The sequence below is a fragment of the Dermacentor variabilis genome, chromosome 4, assembly GCF_050947875.1.
Source record: "Dermacentor variabilis isolate Ectoservices chromosome 4, ASM5094787v1, whole genome shotgun sequence".
Classification (NCBI taxonomy): Eukaryota; Metazoa; Arthropoda; class Arachnida; order Ixodida; family Ixodidae; genus Dermacentor; species Dermacentor variabilis.
The window spans coordinates 135,580,330-135,604,394 of NC_134571.1; the positions used below are offsets into that span (position 1 = coordinate 135,580,330).

The 24,065-nt window shown below is 44.0% G+C and overlaps 1 protein-coding gene and 1 long non-coding RNA gene across 2 annotated transcripts; one reads left to right on the forward strand and one right to left on the reverse strand.

The window, feature by feature from the left end:
- Positions 1-4,593: 4,593 nt before the first annotated feature.
- LOC142577965 (uncharacterized) lies at positions 4,594-5,259 on the forward strand. Its single transcript, XR_012827119.1, has 2 exons — positions 4,594-4,789; positions 4,872-5,259. It is a non-coding gene; the product is annotated as an uncharacterized LOC142577965 (long non-coding RNA).
- Positions 5,260-10,744: 5,485 nt separating this feature from the next.
- Positions 10,745-23,360, reverse strand: LOC142577967 (uncharacterized). Its single transcript, XM_075687393.1, has 3 exons — positions 23,236-23,360; positions 15,057-15,176; positions 10,745-11,112 (listed from the first exon to the last, which is right to left on the reverse strand). The coding sequence occupies exons 1-3, from the start codon at positions 23,306-23,308 to the stop codon at positions 10,784-10,786; spliced, it is 522 nt and encodes a 173-aa protein (XP_075543508.1). The 5' UTR covers positions 23,309-23,360; the 3' UTR covers positions 10,745-10,783.
- Positions 23,361-24,065: the final 705 nt, after the last annotated feature.

A 24,065-nucleotide genomic window follows, 5' to 3' on the forward strand; every position in this document is an offset into this window, starting at 1 on the left:
TTTATGTGAGGAGGAATGGCACGAATGTCTGCTATGATCACAGGTCTGCAGATGACAATGCAGCGGCCTGTCTCTTCAAGCACAACTATCTACTGAATTCGTGCATAGCACCCAGCGTCTGTCCGCACAAAGGTTCTATCCGATTTTGATGGTCTTCTGAATCTAGTGCTGTGGAAAACTGGCTTATTTTGTACAAACCGCTCATATTCCACAGCAGAGGACACAGCCACTTCACACCGATAATACACTGCATCTTGCTCTTCAGCACTTAGCACTGTGTTTTTACCTATGCCCAAGAGCGATAAGCCATCAACACGGAAAAAAGTTTTTTACCTGTGCATATCCAAGGAAACCATTGCATAACCTTTTTTCTTCAGAAAGTAGAAGTGGGCTTTGAAGTACACACTCTAGCTGCTCAAACATGATGATTCGCTCTATAATTTGGTCTGGAAGGCCCTTTGCTGCAGAAATCTGCCGCACGATGTTAGTTAGTTAGTTAATTCGGGTTTAATGGCGCAAAAGCAACTAAGGCCATGCTGCGCCAGCCACAAGATATTAAGAATTCAAATATTAAAGCAGTGGAAGGTGCGTTATATTAGAGTCTGTGTAAAAAACCGGTTTCTTCTAGAAAGCTGAACAAGTCAGCGAAAGGCACTAGCGGTTCATCTCCGAGTATTGAGGCGGGGTGTAAAGGTATGTGTAAGTTATAAAGGTTGTGTAAGAGCTTTTGCCTCTGTGTTTCAATATTTGGACATGTCATAATAATGTGCATTACGGTGAGTGGTTCATGGCACTTCTCGCAAGTTGGCGGGTTTTCGTTTTGGAGTAGAAAATTGTGTGTCAGGTGTGTATGCCCGATTCGGAGTCTACATAGGATCCCCTCATAGAAGCGTTGCTGGTGACAGCACGACTTCCATTCTCTAAGCACGGGTTTTATTGTGTGTAACTTGTTATTTGTGCAAGAGTCCCATTCTAGTTGCCACTTTAATGTCAGGGCCTTTTGAATAGCTCGGATACTGTCTTTGTATGGAAGTGTTGTTTGCGTTATACCTTTGTGTGCTGCCATGAACGCGCATCTATCTGCAGCTTCATTCCCTGGTATCCCGACATGGCTTGGGACCCAGCAGAATCGTATGGTTCTTCCGTATTCGTTATAAGCCAACATGTTTAGGATGTCACCAAGTAGGGGTTCGGAAGCGGAGTTAAGGTTTAGAGCTCTGAGTGCGCTTAACGAATCGGTATATATGATAGTATTCGTCTTCTTGTCACTGGTAATTTTTTTAACTGCCGTCCATATTGCGAAAACTTCGGCAGTAAACACTGAAGAAAAACTATTTATCCGAATGCTATTTTGCCAATTTTTCGTAATTATTCCGACACCTACGTATTCTTGTGTTTTGGAGCCGTCGGTGTAAAATTCCGTGTAATGTTTATATTTTTCTTGTATAGCTCGAAACTCTTGTATTATGTGTTCTTGTGGGATGTCTTTTTTCTTTAGATGTGTTAGTGTCCAGTCACATAGCTGTGAAAAGTTGTACCATGGTGGCAATCTTGGTGGCCTTTCCGCAACCTGCAGGGCCTCGTGAGGAACATCATAAGCCTGACAGTATTCTTCGTATCGTAAGATTAGTGGCCGAATCATGTTCGGTTTGCTTGTGTAGTGTATCCTTGATATGCACTGTGTAACGATGTTATAGCATATATGTTGTGGTGATGATCGAACTCGTAGTACATAGGAAAGTGTAAGCAGTGCTCTGCGTTGCTGTAAGGACGGCTCATTGCAGTCAACATATAAACTTTGGACAGGCGATGTTCTATAGGCACCGCTTGCCAGTCGTAGGCCGAGATTATGAACTGGATCGAGTCGCTTGATGTATGACTGCCTAGCTGCACCATAGACTACACTACCGTAGTCGAGGATGCTACGTACGAGGGACCGGTATATACGTAGTAGACAAGTTCGGTCAGATCCCCAGTGCTTGTGTGATAGCACCTTGAGGATATTTAATGCTTTATTTGCTTTACTTTTAGTTGTGTTAATGTGGGCCAGGAAGTTCAGCTTTGTGTCAAACGTTACGCCTAGAAATTTATAGTGTTCTTTGACCGGCAAGGTTGTACCATGCAATGTGAGAACTGGGTTCAAGTGTAATCCTCGTTTCTGGGAGAAGAGAACTGTAACAGTTTTGTCCGTTGAAAAACGGAATCCATTTTTGTCAGCCCATTGTGTAAGGTTATTTATGGTTATTTGTAGTTGTCTTTCGCAAGTGGATAGATTTGAGGCGCGGCAAGCAACTTGCAGATCGTCGACATATATGGAGTGCATAACAGAGGATGGTATGATCTTATTAACAGAGTTCATTTTGATTATGAAGCGTGTCGTGCTCAGAATACAACCCTGTGGAACGCCATTTTCCTGTGTAAATGTACGTGAAAGTATTGCGCCGAGACGCACCTGAAATGTTCTATTTGCCATAAAATCAGATAGACAGTTTAGCATTCTGCCACGGACTCCCAAGCCAGCCAGGTCTCTTAAAATTCCATACCTCCACGTGGTATCATACGCTTTCTCTAGATCGAAAAATACTGTGAGACAGTGTTGTTTGTGTAGAAACGCTTTACGTATTTCATGTTCCAGTCGTACGAGGTGGTCAGTTGTCGAGCAGCCCTTTTTGTATCCGCACTGGTGCACGTCTATTAAGTTCCTTGATTCAAGGATGAATGTGAGCCTTATGTTGATGATACTTTCGTAGGATTTGGCTAGGCAGCTTGTTAAGGCAATGGGCCTGTAGCTACTTGGGGACGTTGCGGCTTTACCTGATTTCAAAAAAGGCACTATTACTGCATTTTTCCAGTCTGTAGGCATTACTCCAGATTCCCAGATTTTGTTGAAAAATTTAAGAAGTGTTTCTGCTGATGCTTGAGATAGGTGTGCCAACATTGTGTAGTGGACACGGTCAAGACCTGTTGCTGTTTTTTTACCGGCCGAGAGAACCCTGTTCAGTTCTTGCATTGTGAGGACGTTATTATAAGGTTCCTTTGAAGCCCCAGTGGTGGGCAGTCTCTGTTTCTCCGCCGATTCTTTATATTTTAAGAATGAATTTGAATAGTGTGCTGAGCTAGAAATGTTGTAAAAGTGTTCACCTAATAAGTTGGCCTGGTCCTGTAGTGTTGTTTGTGTGCCTGGACATGTAAGTAGTGGTATAGTGTATGATGAGTACTCTCCTCTAAATTTTCTCACCTGGTCCCACATTCGTTTTGATGTGACGGTACTATTGATTGAACTTATGTATTTTCGCCATGATAATTTCTCCGCATTTCTTCGAATAAAACGTGCTTTCGCTTTGGCCTGTTTGAAATATAAAAGGTTGCTATAAGTGGGGTACCTACGTAGGATTCCCCAGGCCTTATTTTGCTTCTTCCTGGCTTCGGTACACTCGGTAGTCCACCAGGGAGTTAGCCTTTTGTGTACAATACCTGATGACTGCGGTATTGCTTTTTCTGCTGCAGAGATTATGACCTGAGTGATTTTTTTGTTAAGTTCGTCAATGTTTTGTTCTTCTGAAAAGACAACTTCCAGTTTCGCGTTTTCCATAAAAAGCGGCCAGTCAGCAAGCTGCAATTTCCACTGGCGTGGCCTAGTGACTAAGGTTGGAGGTGATGATAAATATTTGATGATTGCTGGCAAGTGATCACTGCCATAAGACTTGTCGAGGGTTTCCCATTTAAGATCATTAAAAAGAGATGGTGAGCAAAAAGCTAAATCTATACAACTAAAAGTGCGGGAAGTCGGTGAAACGTATGTCGGTGCACCTGAATTTAAAAGGCAGGTATCATTTGACAGAATAAAACCTTCAACCATTTGCCCTCTTTGGTCAGTTTTGATACTGCCCCAAAGAGTACCGTGAGCATTAAAATCCCCCACTAAAACAAATGGCTCCGGTAATTGACCTGTTATATTTTCTAAGTCTTTAGTGGTAAAATGGGTGTGGGGTGGCATATACAGCGAGCAAATGGTGATGGTTTTGTGAGTTATAACAGTGACAGCAACGGCTTCTATGTGACTGGTAATCGGAACTTCTCTAGCTGCAATACCGCCCTGCACAACAATGGCTACTCCACCCGAAAGCCGGTTCATCTGAGTACGGTCGCGCCGTACAACAGTGAAACCTTTTAAGATATGTTTGTGTTTTTCGCCTAGGTTTGTTTCCTGTAAGCATAAGGCCACAGGAGAGAAGTTAGATAACAGGTCTTTAATGTCACCTAAGTTATGTAAAAGACCTCTACAGTTCCAGTGAATAATAAAAGCCATTGTGGAATTGAAGGGTAAGAAATGGCGTTAACAGTTCAATAGGAGATAGGAAAGATGTTAGGTGACGTAGGTCTCAAGAAGTGTGATACAAAGGAGCGATAACCTTCAGGTTATCGCCTTCTTATTTTGCGTAGTTATTGGGATCTTGTCCCTCTTACCGCGCTCAAGAGAGCGCTTGTCGTTCGGTGTCAATGACACCGGTGCTCTGGTGTCGATCTCCATCGCTCTTTCTGAAGCGCTGGAAGACCCAGAGTTGGGCGCCGAGACACGTGCCTCGGGCCTTGGGGTTCGCTTTATCTTAGGGCCCTGCGGGACTGGTGTTTGCAGGGCCTTGGAAGAGGATGGAGCAGCGTCGGCTGCTTCCATCACGGGGGCGGGAGGAGTCACTGCAGCACCACTGCGCGTGGGCTCGGAGGACTCCGGAGGCCTCTGTGACGCTGCCCCCGACTGCGTCACATCGGCGTAACTTCTTCGCGGAAGGTATGATAGCCGCTTTCTGGCTTCAAAGAACGAAATTTTTTCTTTTACCGTTAGAGCAATGACTTCTTTTTCTTTTTTCCAGCAAGGGCAGGACCGTGAATAAGCTGGGTGATCTCCCTTGCAGTTAACACAATGTGGGGAAGAGGTGCAATTCTCAGATTGGTGTTCGTTGGAGCTGCATTTAGCGCAAGTTGTTTGTCCTCGGCATGCATGTGAAGCATGTCCGAACCTTTGGCACTTAAAACATCGTCTAGGGTTCGGGATATATGCTCTGACATTGACTTTAACATAACCTGCATCGAGTGAAGTAGGCATTTCGCTTGTTCCAAAGGTGAGTATAACATGTTTGGTGGGGATTTCTTGGTTGTTTCTGCGGATTACTATTCTTTGTACTTTTGTCACATTTTGTTCTTGGAAACCCTCAAGGAGTTCCTCATCGCTCAATCCAATAAAGTCTTCTTCAGAAATCACTCCCCGGCTTGTGTTCAGTGTTCTATGTGGTGAAATCGTCACTGTGGCGTCGCCAATACTGGTAAGGTCAGTGAGCTTCTCTGCTTGGTCTTTATCATTCAGTTCTAGGAGGAGGTCCCCGCTAGACATTTTGGAGGCTTTGTACGTCGGTCCGATTTTTTCTTTGAGGCATTTGGCTACAAGGAATGGTGAGAGTTTTCTTACTGGCATGTTGCTTTCGCTGTGTACTACATAGAACTTGGGGAAGGATGGAGCGTTGCTCCGAAAGGAGAAATGGAATGGTACTTCGGTGCGGCATCTTTTCAGACGCCGATCATAGACGACAGAGGTTTGTGCTGCCATAGAAAATGAGTATGTTCGGCAACAGCGCCGACCGCCCACCACGGAGCCCAACGAGGGGACGCGGCAGATCTTGTGTACAAGCCTGCACGACGCCAGCCGTACGCCGTCGCTATAACCAAATATGGTGTACCCAAGGTAGGATAGCCACACAAGGTTAACCCTTGCCGCCGTGGAGAAAGGAAGTAAATGGAAGAAAGAAGAAGACAGGAAAGGTCGAAAAGTGAGAGAGAAAGACGAAGATTGGAGAGGAGGACAGGAAAAGGCGACTGCCGATTTCCCCCGGGTGGGTCAGTCCGGGGGTGCCGTCTATGTGAAGCCGAGGCCGAAGAGGTGTGTTGCCTCCGCCGGGGGGCCTTAAAGGTCCAAACACCCAGCTTCGGCTCAACCCCCAGGATCCCCTTTTCCCCAGACACGGCTAAGCCGCGCACGGCTACACGCGGGAGGGTCCAACCCTCGTGTGCTCGGGTACGTGGTGTCGCAACACACCAAACGCCTGCTGACGCAGGCGCCCCTGCGGGGGCCGCACGATGTATCCATTTCCCCCTTCAAAGACGAAGGCAGAATGTGCCCAAAGGGGCCCAAGGGAGCGGGCGCAGTTTCCAAGGTGGAGGAGTGCATCGACATTATACGTCATGAATGTCACACCATATAATGCCTCGCGCCTCGACACGAAGAGACTCTGAAAAGTAAAATAGTATTCAATGACCCAATTTCTTTTTCTTTTTTTTTAATACTTTTGGTTAAACAATGCATAAAGGCTTACACAAGTACTCTCACACTTCCCAATGTAAAAACAGGCATACCGGGCTTGTGCACAGAACACAGTGTTTATTAGGAGGAATACAGCGCCTTCACAAATTTTGAAACGTAGTCTCAGACGCTTCACCACATCCAACCATGGCTTTTATTTTCATATAAAGTTGGGTTATAATCTGAAGTAGGAGCACTTTATGGCAATCAACAAGAACTTTGAACTTTTAACAGGAACTTGCTCAGCAATATTGGGCTAGCTGGTGCATAGTTTCTAAAGAAAAATGAATAAGTGAAACAACAAATATGGGCACAATAGACAAAATGAGTGCTCTAGTCAGAGTTGGCTGTGGAGCGCATACAAGCACATTAAAAAGTAGGTGCAGAGTGCTCATAATAAACTTTTACGATACACAGACACTATGACTACTGTGCACTGCTTCAGGAGCAATGTCCCGCTATTCCATAAGCTATTGCGGATACTGGTTTCATGGTGTTTTGGTGCCTACAATATCCGTCCCCCTGCCATCACAGAAAACTTCATTGCAGCAGGGACAAATGCTACTGTCAGGAGCAAAGCAGGGGTGATTGCAACTGGCTTGAGCTGGTTAGGCTAGCTAAATATATGGAAGTTTAGAAAAGCTTTGCTTTAAACATTGCCTTCACTATCAAGATATACAAAGGACTGCTTTTTTCTGCCACAGTTAGCGAAAATAATTCTTGGTAACACCTTGCTAGTTTATTCTTCCAGAAACAGTACCCTAAAGGTAGATCCTTTTACAATATATCTAGTGACTTGATCAGGTTCTTACGGATGACTACCATATTCAATGTATTTTGTTGGGTGACGTTGATGCTTTCTTTAACTTCAATTCATTTATTTTATTGAAGTTACCTTTTTTACTTTAATTTAAATTTAATTTTAATGCTCACTTTGTACCACAGTCAAGAAGTGCATGGCCAAGAATGAAGCAGTTCTGTTACAGCATTCAGCTGGTATGTCTGTCAATGATATGAGCTCTTTAGAACCTTGAGTTGACTTTTATCACCTTTAACAAAAATGTTTTTACAATGGCATTAATTGCACCAGTTTTTGCATGGCTTCTATCTTGCGTCATACTTTCTTATCATGGTAAAAGCAGCGCAAAAATAACGGCAACACAAGACAGAGAAATACACAGCACAGGCGCTGAACTAGAGACTGTCCTGTGCATTTCTCTGCCTTGTGTATCCGTTAATGTTGTGCTGCTTTTACCATGAAGATAACCAACTCGCCCAGTTTTACACTATTTTGCAGTTCATTTCTTATCATGCGCAGGCAGTGCAAGTTCTCAACCTTTGTGCTGACACAGACAAGGTCTTACAAAGTTCTTACGTATGTATTAACAGAACTTACTCTGACATACGAAAAAAATTAATTCCAATCAATTTTAAACACACAACTAACTTTCATATGAAGGTGAGCTATTTCAACAATAACTTTTGCAATCATTGGACAGCAGCCTGGAGGTATCCTGAGAACGTGTTCGTTTGTGCTATCAAACAAGGGCTCAGAGAGGGCTGCAACCATGCTACCATATGATAGATACACTCCAATATAACTCTACATATGGAGTCCATGCTGCTAAGGCTGTGTCATCCATAATGTAAGGCAGTTTTAGTTACGGAGTTAACAGATTAGGTTCAGCAGGCTTCCTCTGCTTACTTTGATTACAGTTGCTGAGAATATCCTAAATATCCTGGCCACTGAGTTTGTGCACGGGAGAACATTCTGTTGATCAGGAATAATGGGGGTACACATTTACAAAACACCCTCCCGGTCTGGCAGCTCACAGTCACACTCCTGAGAAATCAAGATGCTTACAAACAGTGGAACTATGACAATTCAGGGAACTTGTAAAGGTGCACCTTACAACAAAGAAGGCCACTGGCTGCATTAGTGACCTTCCGATTTCTTTTCCACCTTGCAGAAAAAGAATTCTCCGGCATTATGCATGCCATATAATTAAATTTTAATGTGTATTTCTTATGTGTAAGAAGGTTTCTCACATCAGACGCGTGTATGTGTTCACTATGCTAACTCTGAATAAAGCAGAGATTATGATGCACATGGTTTTGGTCATAAAAGAGCTAAAAAAGCAGGTTAGCTCATAGCAGTACAAGAAGTAGGTTGATAGTCTATGTACAGCATGGAGTACCTGCAGGCAGTACCATAAGCTCACACAGGCCGCAGGAGAATCGACACTTGGGCAAGTTGGTACTGTTTGAACTTATTGAATGGGCAGCACAAGATGACAAACACAGAAGGCAGGAAACACACAAGACAGCGCTGAACTCGCAACGAATTTTATTAGAGAGCATACACATGCTTGAGTACAACCTATATCCACATGCCCTCCCATCGATGGCGCCATTATCAGTGCATAGGCAAACAGAAAGACCCTCTAATCTAATGCTATACTATGAAGCGGTTTAACAATGCAAATTCACTGTCATGCAAATTTAATGAAGGCATGATAACACAACGCAATCTTTTTTTCCTGATATGGTAGGCCTCAATATTCTCCCTCGTAGTCTTATTGCTATGTGTGGAAACAAGTGTGGTGGTTCACAGATTGGAGCACACCCATACTCAGAGCAATGGCGCGCGACATGCGAGTAGGCATCACCCGCTAGCGAGCGCCTATGTTCCGACATTCTAATGTTCAGGCATCAATTTGTTTGGCTGATATAGACGTGGCCGCCGGAAAACAGAAGCTGGTAATGAACATTGTGCATTCCATTCACAGTGTCCAGGCGGGGACATGTGCTAACAGTGTAGCCTTTCCTAGCAGCAGTGGAGGCAATCTGTGCCAACTATACCTATCAATCTTACTGCAAATTTTTCTCATCTTGTTAGCAGCAGAAAAAAGAACCTTTGCATCAAACCTTCCTGCTACATTAAAGAGGCTGTACGATAGTTTTTCTATATGTGGAATTCCAATTACTTTTTCTTTTTTTTTGGAAGGCTCTGAATTAATCATTTTTCTGGATGTTCCTAATTTTACACCTTAACAAGCTTCTGCACGGTCACGCGGGTGGAGTGCACCTGAAAACTGCTGCTATCAAACGCTCAGGTAGTTTTAAAGAACTCTCGGAACTCTGGTGGAAAGATTGCAAAAGTGTGGAAAATAGGACCGAAAATGCAATGCAATTTTTTACCATCTTTGAATGGGCCGAGTTAAAATTTAAGATCGGTTTTTCTGACTTTGGGCAATACATCCAGCACACATGCTTATCAGTTAGTTTAAGCCTCGTATATAAAAATTGTAGCTAGTTCTTAGCTGGCAATTCATGTGTGAATTCTAACCCTGAGCCACATTTCTGGAACACTTGCAGCTACGTTATCAACCGTTTGTTGGAAATTAGAATTCTTTCCAAAGACCAAAAAATCAACATATCTTAGCACTTTGATCGTTTGGTCATCTAGGTTAATTTTTATACTTGTATCAACCCTGCCTAGGAAAATGTTAGCATCGAAGCAATTTTGGAGCCAACCCAAATGCCAGATTTTTGTTGGTATAAACTTTCTTTCCATTCAAGAAAAGTTCAAGCTAAGTAAAAAGACAGAATCTAGAGTTACCACTGCCGCTAGAAAACTTGAGCTCATTGTTGTCCTCGATGATACACAGCTCAACACTTACCATTAAATCATCATGTGGTATGTTATAGTATAGGTCTTGAACATTCATGCTAAAAATGTTGCTATCACCAGGATTAGATTGAATGATGAAGCTAACGAGAACATAGCTAATGAGACCACAAAAGGGTCTCTGATCACTAATGATTGCAAATGCCTTTGTAAATAGGCCTACACAATCGGCTGCCACCATATCCCTTCCTGCGACTATATTTGAAATGGAATGTCAAGTTTGTGAGTCTTTGTAGCGAAGAAAATATCCCAGTTAAGCCTTTTCCCTTTTTATACTGATGAAGCTAGCTGCCCAAGGTTGTGACTGGAGCAGCGACAGTGCGCATTCTTTAACTTTAGCAGGCTCCAGGTCTACTGCTGTGAAATTATTCTCTGAGTATAGATGTATGGCTTGAATCTATGAAAACACCATGACTCTTTCCGCACATAGCAATCTGACTATGACGAAGACTATTGAGGCCTACCATATCGGGAAAAAAAGATCACATTGCGTAAGCATGCGTTCATTAAATTTGCATGACAGTGAATTTGCATTTTTAAACCGCTTCATGGTCTAGCGCTAGACTACAGGGTTTTTCTGTTTGCCTGTGCACTGATAATGATGCCATCGATCGGAGAGCACATGTGTATAGGTTGTACTTAAGCATGTGTAGACTTTCTAATAAAGTTGCGAGTTCAGCACTGTCCTGTTCTTCCTGCCTTCTGCCTTTGTCGTCTTTCACTGCCCCTACAAGATGCTCTCACATCTCAACTTTTGAGTTCCAACTTGGCTTGTATGCATGCACTGGCACTTGCTTTTGGACCTTACCGGCTTTGTCAATTTCGAAACTGGTAAGTTCCTCTTGAAGCAACATATATATAGCCTCGCAAAGCTTGGAGAGGTGCCTCCAGTACTCTTGAGGAAGAATCTCATTAAGGCAAGGCAAAGCATAGAAAAGGAGCCAGTGCCTCCATTCAGATGCCTTCCAATGGCTTCTCTCTTGAATAGACCGTGAAAGTCGTGTGATGCAGTGAGGTGGCTTAATGGACAGCAGTCGCAGATCTATTCGGGAAAGTGCTGATGGTGCACCTATAAAAGGCAATGCCATGAAAGTTAATTTCATCAGTGTCACAACAAATGTGGCTCAACAAGTGCTCAAAACAGATCAAAATAAACAGCATTACATGCCCAAAAACTGTCATAAGGAGGTCTAATATTTGATTCTGAGGACATATTAAAACATTAAAACTAGCTAGGGCTCAGTTAAGAGATATTTTGTATGTTATATATATATATATATATATATATATATATATATATATATATATATATTCTGGGGTTGAAAGTGAATTGGTGGAAAACATAGATGAAAAACTATAAAAGAAACGTAATTGATTGCGGCAGTGCAAGTGTGGATGTTAAATGAAGCTAAGCAGTGGTGTAGCCAGAATTTTTTTTGTTATGGGGGGGACAGGGAGGGAGGGCCCCAACTTGATCAAGGATCCGGCCCCGTATTAACCAGGGGCACTGGCAGTGTGCCATCCCCTGGCTACACCCCTGAAGCTAAGCGATCGCAATGATGACCTTTTCAGTTGCTTTATTCATTTCAGTTTTCCGAAAGAGTTGCAAGTACAAACAAATACGGCAGCCCAGGTTGATTGGATATTTCACAAGGTAGCGTCGCACACATGTTATGACACTAACAATTGCCACTTTTGGTAAGTGTGAACCCGGACAAGTGCAAAAGTCCTTGGAAAGTGACTTAATTAGGAATAAATTACTGTGAAATGAAAGCTAATCTATACCACAGCTTGAGTGGGCAGTGCTGCTAATGCTATGGCTCATAAACACTGCACGCATATTCATACCTGCCAACCTATGGACCTCAAAATTCGAGAGATTCACCTAGGGGAAATGTGTGTGTGGGGGGGAGTAACGACGACAAGAGTAGTGAAGTCAAATTTTTTTCCAGGGCTACAGTAACGTCACAGACTCGGCTGAATGACTGGCAGTACAGTTATTAGACGTTTCAGCAGTCATACTGTGACTGAAAACAGTGCATTGTGCATGCACATTAAGGAGCACTGGCCATGTTCTGCAACAGTGGAGCCTTTCCCCTCTTGATATGCTTCCCTGCAATATTTTGCTTCTGTGTCTTCACATAACACTCATATACAGCGGCAACACTGACTTTAGAAAATGCGGCTATAATGCAACACATATTCCACCATTGCCACATGCGCAATCCTCAATGCATTCCTTGATATGAAGTGAATCCAGTTAGACCACCGTAAAATTCCGAACAAGCGCCCCCACCCGTGCAAGGCGCCCCCCCCCCCTAACTTTACTGTCAATTTCATATCTCCGCACCGTTCCGGGAAAGCGCCCCCTCCCCCCGCCCGCGCCCTTATCATGCGCCGCGCCTTAGAAACACTGGTCTGCCCTATCAAGTCCAAGAAGCTAATCCAATCCAATTCTTCCTTTCAAGCCATTTGCATGCTCGTTCGCATGCACCATTTGTCGCCTTGTTTTGGCGTTGTGAAGTTCACGATGCCGATGCATTTGTACACAGGGGCGAAGAAAGTTGAGGTCGTACAATGGCATCGAGAAAACGGAAGAAACGTGCGCCAAACATCTCAACATTTCAAGCTCGACCGCAAATGGATACGGGAATGGGACAGTAATTTCGAGAAATTGCTTCAGCAAAACTACGGGAGAGCAAAACTGCGAAGAAGGCTGAGTAACGGCGCCCCAGTTTTCAGTGAATGCGTGGACGATGCGCTCTTTGAGTTCTTCTGAGCGGGAAAGAACGGCAGGACGTGCCGTTAGTAACGGCTTCTCTCTGAAGAGGCTGTCAGAATAGCCAACAACATGCAGTTAGGAAACTTTGTAGCTTCCAGCCATTACATAAGTAGATGGAAGCAGCAGTTCGGCATGTCCATGCGCCGTTCTACGAACGAGAGCCAGAAGACACCCGAAGAGTTTCCGGAGGCAGCAAGTGCCTTTCGGTCTGGCGCAAACTCCCTGCGACGGCGCAACGACTACACGTTGTACAACATCGCCAATATGCACCAGATGATGGTCCGAATAGACAACCCAGCCAACAGGACAAACAACATGGTCGGCGAAAGCACCATGCAGATCGCAAACACTGGATGTGCCCGAAGAGGCTTCCCGGTTCGCCTAGCCGAACGTGCCACCGACCACAAGCTCCCAGGATTCGTTATTTTCAACGAACTGGGAAAATTCCAGCCAGGGTCTTCGCAAGCCTTCGCATACCAGGTGAGAATGTTTTTTTTTTTCAATGGGGTGAGGAATCACACGATGTCGCTAAGTTCGTTCTATCAAAACGCTGACTTTTTTTTTCTTTCACTCGTAGCAAATGTTCGTCTCACCAACACAAAAAAGGGCTGGGTGACATCGGAAGAGATGCAGGAGTGGCTGTCAAGAATCTGGGGCCCTAACGATGACGACATGTGGCGTTTACTGGTACTGGACCAGGCGCCCATCCATAAAACGTAAGCTGCCAAGAATGCTTTCTAGGAGCCCAATAGCGATGTGCTCTATGTGCCTGCTGGGTGCACAAGCATCCTGCAGCCGGCTGACGTCTACTGGAACAAGCCTTTAAGTCCACCCTACGGCGTTTGTGGGAAGAATATATATGCACGAAGAAGACAGGTCGGCCAAAGGAAACCTGAAGAAGCCGTCGCGCCAGCATGCTCTCGATTTTGTTGCCGAGATGTGGGCTGCTGTACCCGAGGAGACTTTGGCACGCTCCTTCAAGGGATGCAGCGTTACTAACGCACTCGATGGCTCGGAGGACGGCGACCTGCATGGCAGACTGGCAGATGTTGGAGCCGTGACGCCAGAAGACCAGGGTGGACTTGATGCGGAATGCTGTGAACTTTTTTTGCGACTGACTCGGAGGACTCTTTCTATGGTTTTGAAAGTGATTGACATAGCAATCATGAATCTTTCGCTCAAATGAAGTTCATGTTCCTAGAAGTAAACAAACTGTTAAATGCATGTGCACTGTGCTTTTTTTTTTCTGGCGGGAAAATGTTGCCGCCATACTGAATTTCGCCGCCGTTCCGGGATAGCGCGCCCCCCTACTTTGCCAGTGGTTTCGACTTGATGGGGGGAAGGGCGGCGCTTGTTTGGAATTTTACGGTAGTTAAGCCTACCTGCCTACACACAAACGGCTTGTATTTAAATATAATGTTGGCTAGCTACCTAGCATATCATTGTAATTGCGTTGTGGCTGCGCTGCATGATGCATTTTTTCTTTTGCAGTGAGGTTGGGAACAATTTTTCGGGAGATTTATACGTGTGCCCGTAGAATCAGGGGGATTGCTCGGAATTCAGGAGTCTCCTCAGCAAATAGGGAGAGTTGTCAGGTATGCATATCAACAGATGCATGCAAAGGCAATGAAGACAGCAATGCACCTTTTTGAATGTCAAAGAAATGCTTGTAGCCTAGACTAGGGCACTATTATGCACCACATCTGTTTAATTGTCACAGTGTTCAACGCATTCATGGTTCAACTAACGCTTTCAAAAATCATTTCTGCCGACTGCCATATCGGATTGAAATGTACTTCCTGACGCTATCGTCAATGAAACAAGTTCTGTAGAATTTAAACTGTTATTATTACACCAGTTTTGTCCACAGCCCCAGTAGTAAGCCCTTTTATCGGCTTTTTCATTTTCACGTGTTTACTGTGTTTACCAGTTCTTGCAATCCGTATTAATGTGTTTTATCTTTGTGACCCATGGTTACCATCCCTTAAGGGTAAAAAATGATGATGATGAAAATTATCCAGTGAAAACACACCTAAGTATTTATGCCAACTGTGAACTAGATACAGAAGTATCAAATTGATGATGCAAAGTCCCATGATGCATTTTCAGACAATTCCAATTGATTTTGTCTGCTGTGTGAATCCACCGTATTCTACAAGTCAAGGAACTTGTAGGTTCACCTTGTAAGCCATATAATACAAAATAAATGGGAATGGAAATGGTTACTTTACCAGAATAGAAACGCTGATCAGAGTTGGAACTTGATAGAATTGTTTCCGTCAGCTGCTTTGCAACACCTTGCAGTACGCAGTGTATATATTCAACGCTGTATCCGTTCACAAGGTCCAGACCTGAACAAACAGAATTTTGCGTCAGCATACATAAACACGAAATTTTACTATCATGCTTACTATGAACTTTAACGCATGGTCACGTGGCAAGGCACTCTCCCAGGTTGGATAGTGATGCCAATGGGCACCATGTCCTCAGCTCAAACTAAGAGGGCTCCGCTAGTTTTGTATCGAACATAACACCTTAATGCCTGCTCTGGCCGTCTCTCCCAGGCTTGAAGGATGTTAGTTAATTCGGGTTTTATGGCGCAAAAGCAACTAAGGCCATGCTGCGCCAGCCACAGGATATTAAGGATTCAAATGTTAAACAGTGGAAGTAGAGTTATTTTAGAGTCTGTGTAAAAAACCGGTTTCTTCTAGAAAGCTGAACAAGTCAGCGAAAGGTACTAGCGGTTCATCTCCGACTATTGAGGCGGGGTGTAAAGGTATGTGTAAGTTATAGAGATTCTGTAAGAGCTTGTGTCTCAGTGTTTGAATACTTGGACATGTCATAATAATGTGCATAACGGTGAGTGGTTCATGGCACTTCTCGCAAGTTGGCGGGTTTTCGTTCTGAAGTAGAAAATTGTGGGTCAGGTGCGTATGCCCGATTCGGAGTCTACATAGGATCACCTCATAGAAGCGTTGCTGGTGACAGCACGACTTCCATTCTCTAAGCACGGGTTTTATTGTGTGTAACTTGTTATTTGTGCATGTGTCCCATTCTAGTTGCCACTTTAATGTCAGGGCCTTATGAATAGCTCGGATACTGTCTTGGTATGGAAGTGTTGTTTGCGTTATACCTTTGTGTGCTGCCATGAACGCGCATCTATCTGCTGCTTCATTCCCTGGTATCCCGACATGGCTTGGGACCCAGCATAATCGTATTGTTCTTCCATATTCGTTATAAGCCAACATGTTTAGGATGTCACCAAGTAGGGGTTCGGACGCGGAGTTAAGGTTTAGAGCTCTGAGTGCGCTTAACGAATCGGTATATATGATAGCATTCGTCTGCTTGTCACTGGTAATTTTTTTTACTGCCGTCCATATTGCGAAAACTTCGGCGGTAAACACTGAAGAAAAGTTATTTATCCGAATGCTATTTTGCCAATTTTTCGTAATTATTCCGACACCTACGTATTCTTGTGTTTTGGAGCCGTCGGTGTAAAATTCCGTGTAATGTTTATATTTTTCTTGTATAGCTCGAAACTCTTGTATTAGGTGTTCTTGTGGGATGTCTTTTTTCTTTAGATGTGTTAGTGTCCAGTCACATAGCTGTGAAAAGTTGTACCATGGTGGCAACCTTGGTGGCCTTTCAGCAACCTGCAGGACCTCGTGAGGAACATCATAAGCCTGACAGTATTCTTCGTATCGTAAGATTAGTGGCCGAATCATGTTCGGTTTGCTTGTGTAGTGTATCCTTGATATGCACTGTGTAACGATCTTGTAGCATATATGTTGTGGTGATGATCGAACTCGTAGTACATAGGAGAGTGTAAGCAGTGCTCTGCGTTGCTGTAAGGACGGCTCATTGCAGTCAACATATAAACTTTGGACAGGCGATGTTCTGTAGGCACCGCTTGCCAGTCGTAGGCCGAGATTATGAACTGGATCGAGTCGCTTGATGTATGACTTCCTAGCTGCACCATAAACTACACTACCGTAGTCGAGGATGCTACGTACGAGGGACCGGTATATACGTAGTAGACAAGTTCGGTCAGATCCCCAGTGCTTGTGTGATAGCACCTTGAGGATATTTAATGCTTTATTTGCTTTAATTTTAGTTGTGTTAATGTGGGCCAGGAAGTTCAGCTTTGTGTCAAACGTTACGCCTAGAAATTTATAGTGTTCTTTGACCGGCAAGGTTGTACCATGCAATGTGAGAACTGGGTTCAAGTGTAATCCTCGTTTCTGGGAGAAGAGAACTGTAACAGTTTTGTCTGTTGAAAAACGGAATCCATTTTTGTCAGCCCATTGTGTAAGGTTATTTATGGTTATTTGTAGTTGTCTTTCGCAAGTGGATAGATTTGAGGCGCGGCAAGCAACTTGCAGATCGTCAACATATATGGAGTGCATAACAGAGGATGGTATGATCTTATTAACAGAGTTCATTTTGATTATGAAGAGTGTCGTGCTCAGAATACAACCCTGTGGAACGCCATTTTCCTGTGTAAATGTGCGTGAAAGTATTGCGCCGAGACGCACCTGAAATGTTCTATTTGCCATAAAATCAGATAGACAGTTTAGCATTCTGCCACGCACTCCCAATTCAGCCAGGTCTCTTAAAATTCCATACCGCCAAGTGGTATCATACGCTTTCTCTAGATCGAAAAATACTGTGAGACAGTGTTGTTTGTGTAGAAACGCGTTACGTATTTCATGTTCTAGTCGTACGAGGTGGTCAGTTGTTGAGCTGCCCTTTCTGTATCCGCACTGGTGCACGTCTATTAGATTCCGTGATTCAAGGATGAATGTGAGCCTTATGTTTATGATACTCTCGTAGGTTTTGGCTAGACAGCTTGTTAAGGCGATGGGTCTGTAGCTGCTTGGGGACGTTGTGGATTTACCTGATTTCAAAAAAGGCACTATTACTGCATTTTTCCAGTCTGTGGGCATTATTCCAGATTCCCAGATCTTGTTGAAGAATTTAAGAAGTGTTTCTGTTGATGCTTGAGAGAGGTGTGCCAACATTGTGTAGTGGACACGGTCAAGGCCTGTTGCTGTTTTTTTACCGGCAGAGAGAACCCTGTTCAATTCTTGCATTGTGAGGGCGTTATTATAAGGTTCAATTGAAGCCCCAGTAGTGGGCAGTCTCTGTTTCTCCGCCGACATTTTATATTTTAAGAAGTCACTTGAGTAGTTTGCTGAGCTTGAGACCTTGTAAAAATGTTCGCCTAATAAGTTCGCCTGGTCCTGCAGTGTTGTTTGTGTGCCTGGACATGTGAGTAGTGGAATTGTGTATGATGTGTACTCTCCTCTAAACTTTCTTACCTGGTCCCACATTCGTTTTGACGTGACCGTATTATTAATTGAGGATACATATTTTTGCCATGACGATTTCTCTGCCTGCCTTCGAATAAATCGTGCTTTGGCTTTGGCCTGTTTGAAATTTAAAAGGTTGCTATAGGTGGGGTACCTTCGTAGGATTCCCCAGGCCTTATTTTGTTTCTTTTTGGCTTCGGTACACTCGTTCGTCCACCAGGGATTTAACCTTTTGTGTACAATACCGGATGACTGGGGTATTGCCTTTTCTGCTGCAGAGATTATTACTTCAGTGATTTTTTGATTAAGTTCATCAATGCTTAGTTCTTGTGAAAAGACAACTTCCAGTCTCGCGTTTTCCGTAAAAAGCGGCCAGTCAGCGAGCTGTAATTTCCACTGGCGTGGCCTTGTGATTAAGGTTGGTGGTAATGATAAAAATTTGATGACTACGGGCAAGTGATCACTGCCATAAGACTTGTCGACGGTTTCCCATTTAAAATCATTAAAAAGAGATGGTGAGCAAAAAGCTAAATCTAAACAACTAAAAGTGCGGGAAGTTGGTGAAAAGTATGTCGGTGCACCTGAATTTAAAAGGCAGATATCATTGGATAGAATAAAACCCTCGACCATTTGCCCTCTTTGGTCAGTTTTGATACTGCCCCAAAGAGTACCGTGAGCATTAAAATCCCCCACTAAAACAAATGGCTCCGGTAATTGACCTGTTATATTTTCTAAATGTTTAGTAGTAAAATGGGTGTGGGGTGGGATATACAGCGAGCAAATGGTGATGGTTTTGTGAGTTATAACAGTGACAGCAACGGCTTCTATGTGACTGGTAATCGGAACTTCTCTAACTGCAATACCACCCTGCACAATAATGGCTACACCACCCGAAAGCCGGTTCATCTGAGTGCGGTCGCGCCGTACAACAGTGAAACCTTTTAAAATATGTTTGTGTTTTTCACCTAGGTTTGTTTCCTGTAAGCATAAGGCCACAGGAGAGAAGTTAAATAACAGGTCTTTAATGTCACCGAAGTTATGTAAAAGACCTCTACAGTTCCAGTGAATAATAAAAGCCATTATGGAATTGAAGGGTAAAAAATAGCTTTAACAGTTGAATAGGAGGTAGGTAAGATATTAGGTGACGTAGATCTCAGGAAGGGTGATACAAAGGAGCGATAACCTTCAGGTTATCGCTTTCTTATTTTGGGTGGTTATTGGGATCTTGTCCCTCTTACCGCGCTCAAGAGAGCGCTTGTCCTTCGGTGTCAATGACACCGGGTTTTTTGTGTCGACCTCCATCGCTCTCTCTGAGGCGCTGGAGGACCGAGAGTTAGGCGCCGAGACACGTGCCTCGGGCCTTGGGGTTCGTTTGATTTTAGGGCCCTGCGGGGCTGGTGTCTGCAGGGCCGTCGAAGAGGGTGGAGCAGTACTAACTGCTTCCACCACGGGGGCGGGAGGAGTCACTGCGGCACCACTGCGCGTGGGCTCGGAGGACTCCAGAGGCCTCTGTGACGCTGCCCCCGCCTGCGTCACTTCGGCATAACTTCTTCGGGGAAGGTACGACAGTCTTTTCCTGGCTTCGAAGAACGAGATTTTTTCTTTAACAGTTAGTGCAATGACTTCTTTTTCTTTTTTCCAGCAAGGGCAGGACCGCGAATAAGCTGGGTGATCTCCCTTGCAGTTAACACAATGTGGCGAAGAAGTGCAATTCTCCGATTGGTGGTCGTTGGAGCTGCATTTAGCACAAGTTGTTTGTCCTCGGCATGCATGTGAAGCATGTCCAAATCTTTGGCACTTGAAACATCGTCTAGGATTCGGGATATACGGTCTCACATTGACTTTGACATAACCTGCATCGAGTGAAGTAGGCATTACGCTTGTTCCGAAGGTGAGTATAACATGTTTGGTGGGGAATTCTTGATCGTTTCTGCGGATTACTATTCTCTGTACTTTGGTAACATTTTGTTCCTGGAAACCTTCCAGCAGTTCCTCGTCGCTTAATCCAATAAAATCTTCTTCAGATATTACTCCCCTGCTTGTGTTGAGTGTTCTGTGGGCTGAAACAGTCACTGTCGCCTCGCCAATACTGGTAAGTTCAGACAGCTTATCTGCTTGATCTTTACTATTCAATTCTAGGAGGAGGTCCCCGCTAAACATTTTGGAGGCTTTGTATGTCTGTCCGATTTTATCTTTCAGGCATTTGGCGACCAGGAATGGAGAAAGCTTTCTAATAGGCGTGTTACTTTCACTGTGGACTACATAGTATTTGGGGAAAGATGAGGCGTTGCTTCGAAAGGAGAATTGAAATGGTACTTCGGTGCGGCATCTTTTGAGACGCCGATCATGGACAACAGAGATTTGAGCTGCCATAGGAAAGTGTGTGTGTTCGGCAACAGCGCCGACCGCCCACCACGGAGCCCAACGAGGGGACGCGGCAGAGCTTGCGTACAAGTCTGCACGACGCCAGTCGTACGCCGTCACTATAACCGAATATGGTGTACCCAAGGTTGGATAGCCACACAGGGTTAACCCTTGCCGCCAGGAGAAAGGAAGTAAAAAGAAGAGAGAAGGAGACAGGAAAGGTCAAAAAGTGAGAGATAAAGACGAAGATTCGAGGAGGGAGAGACAGGAAAAGGCGACTGCCGATTTCCCCCGGGTGGGTCAGTCCGGGGGTGCCGTCTACGTGAAGCAGAGGCCAAAGAGGTGTGTTGCCTCCGCCGGGGGGCCTTAAAGGTCCGAACACCCAGCATCGGCTCAACCTCCAGGATCCCCCTTTCCCCGGACACAGCTAAGCCGCGCACGGTTACACGCGGGAGGGTCCGCCCTCGTGTGCTCGGGTCCGTGGTGTCGCAACACACCAAACGCCTGCTCACGCAGACGCCCCTGCGGGGCCAGGCTTGAAGGAAACTGTCTCATGAAAATCAGAACAGACTGGCAGCCACCTTTTGTGCGAGCTGTGTATCATTTATGTTTCTTGAAATAAAGACTGCGGTCACACCAAAACTTAATATCTGGTTTATTGCCCCTCGGCGAGTCGTCACACCGGAGTCTCCATTACCATTCTATGCCTACATTTGCCCTTTCTTTCTTTCTGCATCAGCTCGCAATGTGAACGTCAAAGCTAACTCACTGTTTCTTATCTGTAATATTTTACCATACAAAAGAAGGCCGTCACCTTTTCAGATTGTGTTTGTGAGACCAAGATTTTGTGCACTACAATGAGGCCTTTTTGTGTACCAAAATGCATCAAATATTTTCCAGGCGCTCTGCTCACAATATTTTTGTACAGTCAAGGAACCGGTCAAAATCTGAGGACATATCATTGGACGGTCATTTCCGGAGATATCCCAGAGTACACACTGTTTGGCTGGTTGAGTAAAACTGCTCGAGTCATCAAACTTGCCACGTACTACGTCTGATACTACGTCTGATTCTATGACATAAAGGGATAGAATCGCTGAAAGTTATCGTCCAAGAATACATCTTCAGGATGACACTTGCACTTGTTACAACCATTGGCAATCTATCGCTTTAAGAAATTTGAATGCTCGTTAAGATAGCCTTTTATACATGCCCATCTGATCAAGTAGACAACTTTGCTGTGACATACAAGATACAAGATGCATATTTTGGTTACACATTTCCTTTTCATTTGCTCCCTCACGAAAAGGGGCCACTCAAAGACCTCATGTTGCCTCCTTTTCTTGGCATGGTGTACAACGTTTGCATGATAAAATTGTGCAGTGGAAACGATTTCTTTGGTGTGATGTAGAATGTTCATGTGATGAAATTGTGGCAGCGCAAATGAGTAGACGGGCCCGACACAACTGTTAGTACGCTATATGTGTCAATAATTGAGAAGGAATTGTTTTTGCTCACCTGGTGACAGCCTTTCTTGTTCAAAAAAAAAAGCAAAAAGATTTTTGGGCCATGTTCGTGGTTCTTTCCAAGTTTAGATACCTCGCCCTTTTTTCATGTCACATTAAGCTTGTGTTTTATCAGCTTGTACCATCCAAATTTTAGTGATTTCGGTTGTTTTTGGGGGCATGCATAGCTGTAAACTAGGGGCGGAGGGCTTCCTTTTAACTTCAATTGTAAAGTATAGCACTCGTGTTGCCTGTGGCTTAATTTTGCTCTGTGCACGTCGCACTAGTTTAAACGTCGACTTCTGAGTCTGCTTTCCTCAGAACTGGTGTCACGTGAAGGCCCTTGCGAACACCTTTTAACAAATACATATTCTGTGCACACAGGTCTTCTGCCATGCAGCTAAAAAAACCCAATGCATGACCCCTAATATTGCTACATAGAAAGTGAATTGGCGAAATCAAGTTATACATAAATATTGACTCAGACATCACGCAAGATGTGATGTCTGCTACCAACATGAATTGTTTGCAGACAAAATTTATCAGTTTGTCTCAAATCATACATTTCTTCATTGAAGACAATCGTCACTAAAGCATGTGGTTTATGCTATGGACACATGTACAGCAATGAGTTATTTACACTGCATACAGGCATAGAAGCAGCAAAGCTGTGAAGCCAGGAATCTATATTAGTATCCATATGCACTTTTAAGGCTCTTGAACCGACAGTCTTAGGTCCTAAAGGCAATTTGGGTGCTGCTACACGGGCAGATTTGATAGACAACGAGCCAACACAGTTTATTGGAACGTCCTCAAAATCTCTAAGGCCTTGCAATGGCAGTCGTGCCATAATAGTAGCATTTTAGAATCAACATCAAAAAGAAATACCTGCTATGAAAACATTATCTGAAAGCTGAGCGAAAATTGCAAGTGCCTAATTAAAAATAATTTATGTATGTGCTGATAGTGCTGCAAATGGTAAACTTTTTTTTCTTGCTTTCTGTGCAACTTTAGTGTGGCAACCAACGTGGCACTCGTTCGTGACATGACAATGAAACTCTCAATAGCCGTTGAGAAGTGCTGTGTTGCAGTAACACAACTCCTTGAAGTTTGATAGAGTTCGACACTTTCAATTACCTCCGACTCAACGGTCTTTGACTCCAGGTGACTCGGGTAATATAACTACTGCCATTGGGAAAAGCATTATGGCATAAATGATTCTTACTTACCTTTCAGGTTCATCAAGGCCGACGGTCCCTTTAAGCCGTTGACGGTGTCTTTAATTCTGCTTGCCAGATGCATCTCACTCTTGACACGGTCTGAAGTTCTGTTTAATCGGTGACACCAATGTGTAGCGCATGCCCCCTATGCACATAAAAGAGTGCGACAATAACATTAGTGAAAATAACAAGCTAAAATTTTGTTGCTTACATCTAGAGCCTGTGTGAGCATGTTTACATTATACCATACATTGCGCATATCTATATGAAATATTAATATTTTACAATCTGTATATATGTCTATATAACATACACCATGCATTATACACAGCAAGAAAAACCTAGCTATGAATTTTAATAAAATATACATCATAAGGGAATTTTTGGAGACTAATAAAATATATTTTCCTTACCTTCCCGGTGCTCTCCTGGACCCAGGCACCATGTGCAACCAAAATATCCATTGAAAGTGACCATGTTCTGCACTGATGCCCTTGCAGGTGCATCAACGGAGACGCACAATACATAAGGCTTTGACACATGAATGTCGCCTTTGTGAGCCCACTTCACTACCCCTGTGCTGTTCACTTCATTCACAAACTGCTGAAGGAACAGTTGCATTTCTGGATGTTTTCTACCGAACCACAGCCCAGCGAGAACCGGGTGCTTAAATCGCAAGTGTGGTGGCAGTTCATTAACAATAAATTGCAGGGGCCACACTGACGTCTTCGAAGATTTCCATACAGGGCTCCCATCAGTATTTATTGTCAGTGTCAAATCATCAGGGCAAAGGTTCTGTTCTTCCCTCAGTCCCCTGTAGCAGTGGCCTTTCGTAATAT

Coding starts and splice junctions, on each gene's coding strand:
- LOC142577967 (XM_075687393.1), bottom strand. CDS start 23,308: ATGCATCTGGCAAGCAGAATTAAAGACACCGTCAACGGCTTAAAGGGA. Junction 15,177..23,235: donor GGCCTTGATGAACCTGAAAG/GTAAGTAAGAAT, acceptor CTGTTTGTTCAG/GTCTGGACCTTGTGAACGGA. Junction 11,113..15,056: donor TGATCAGCGTTTCTATTCTG/GTAAAGTAACCA, acceptor TGCCTTTTATAG/GTGCACCATCAGCACTTTCC.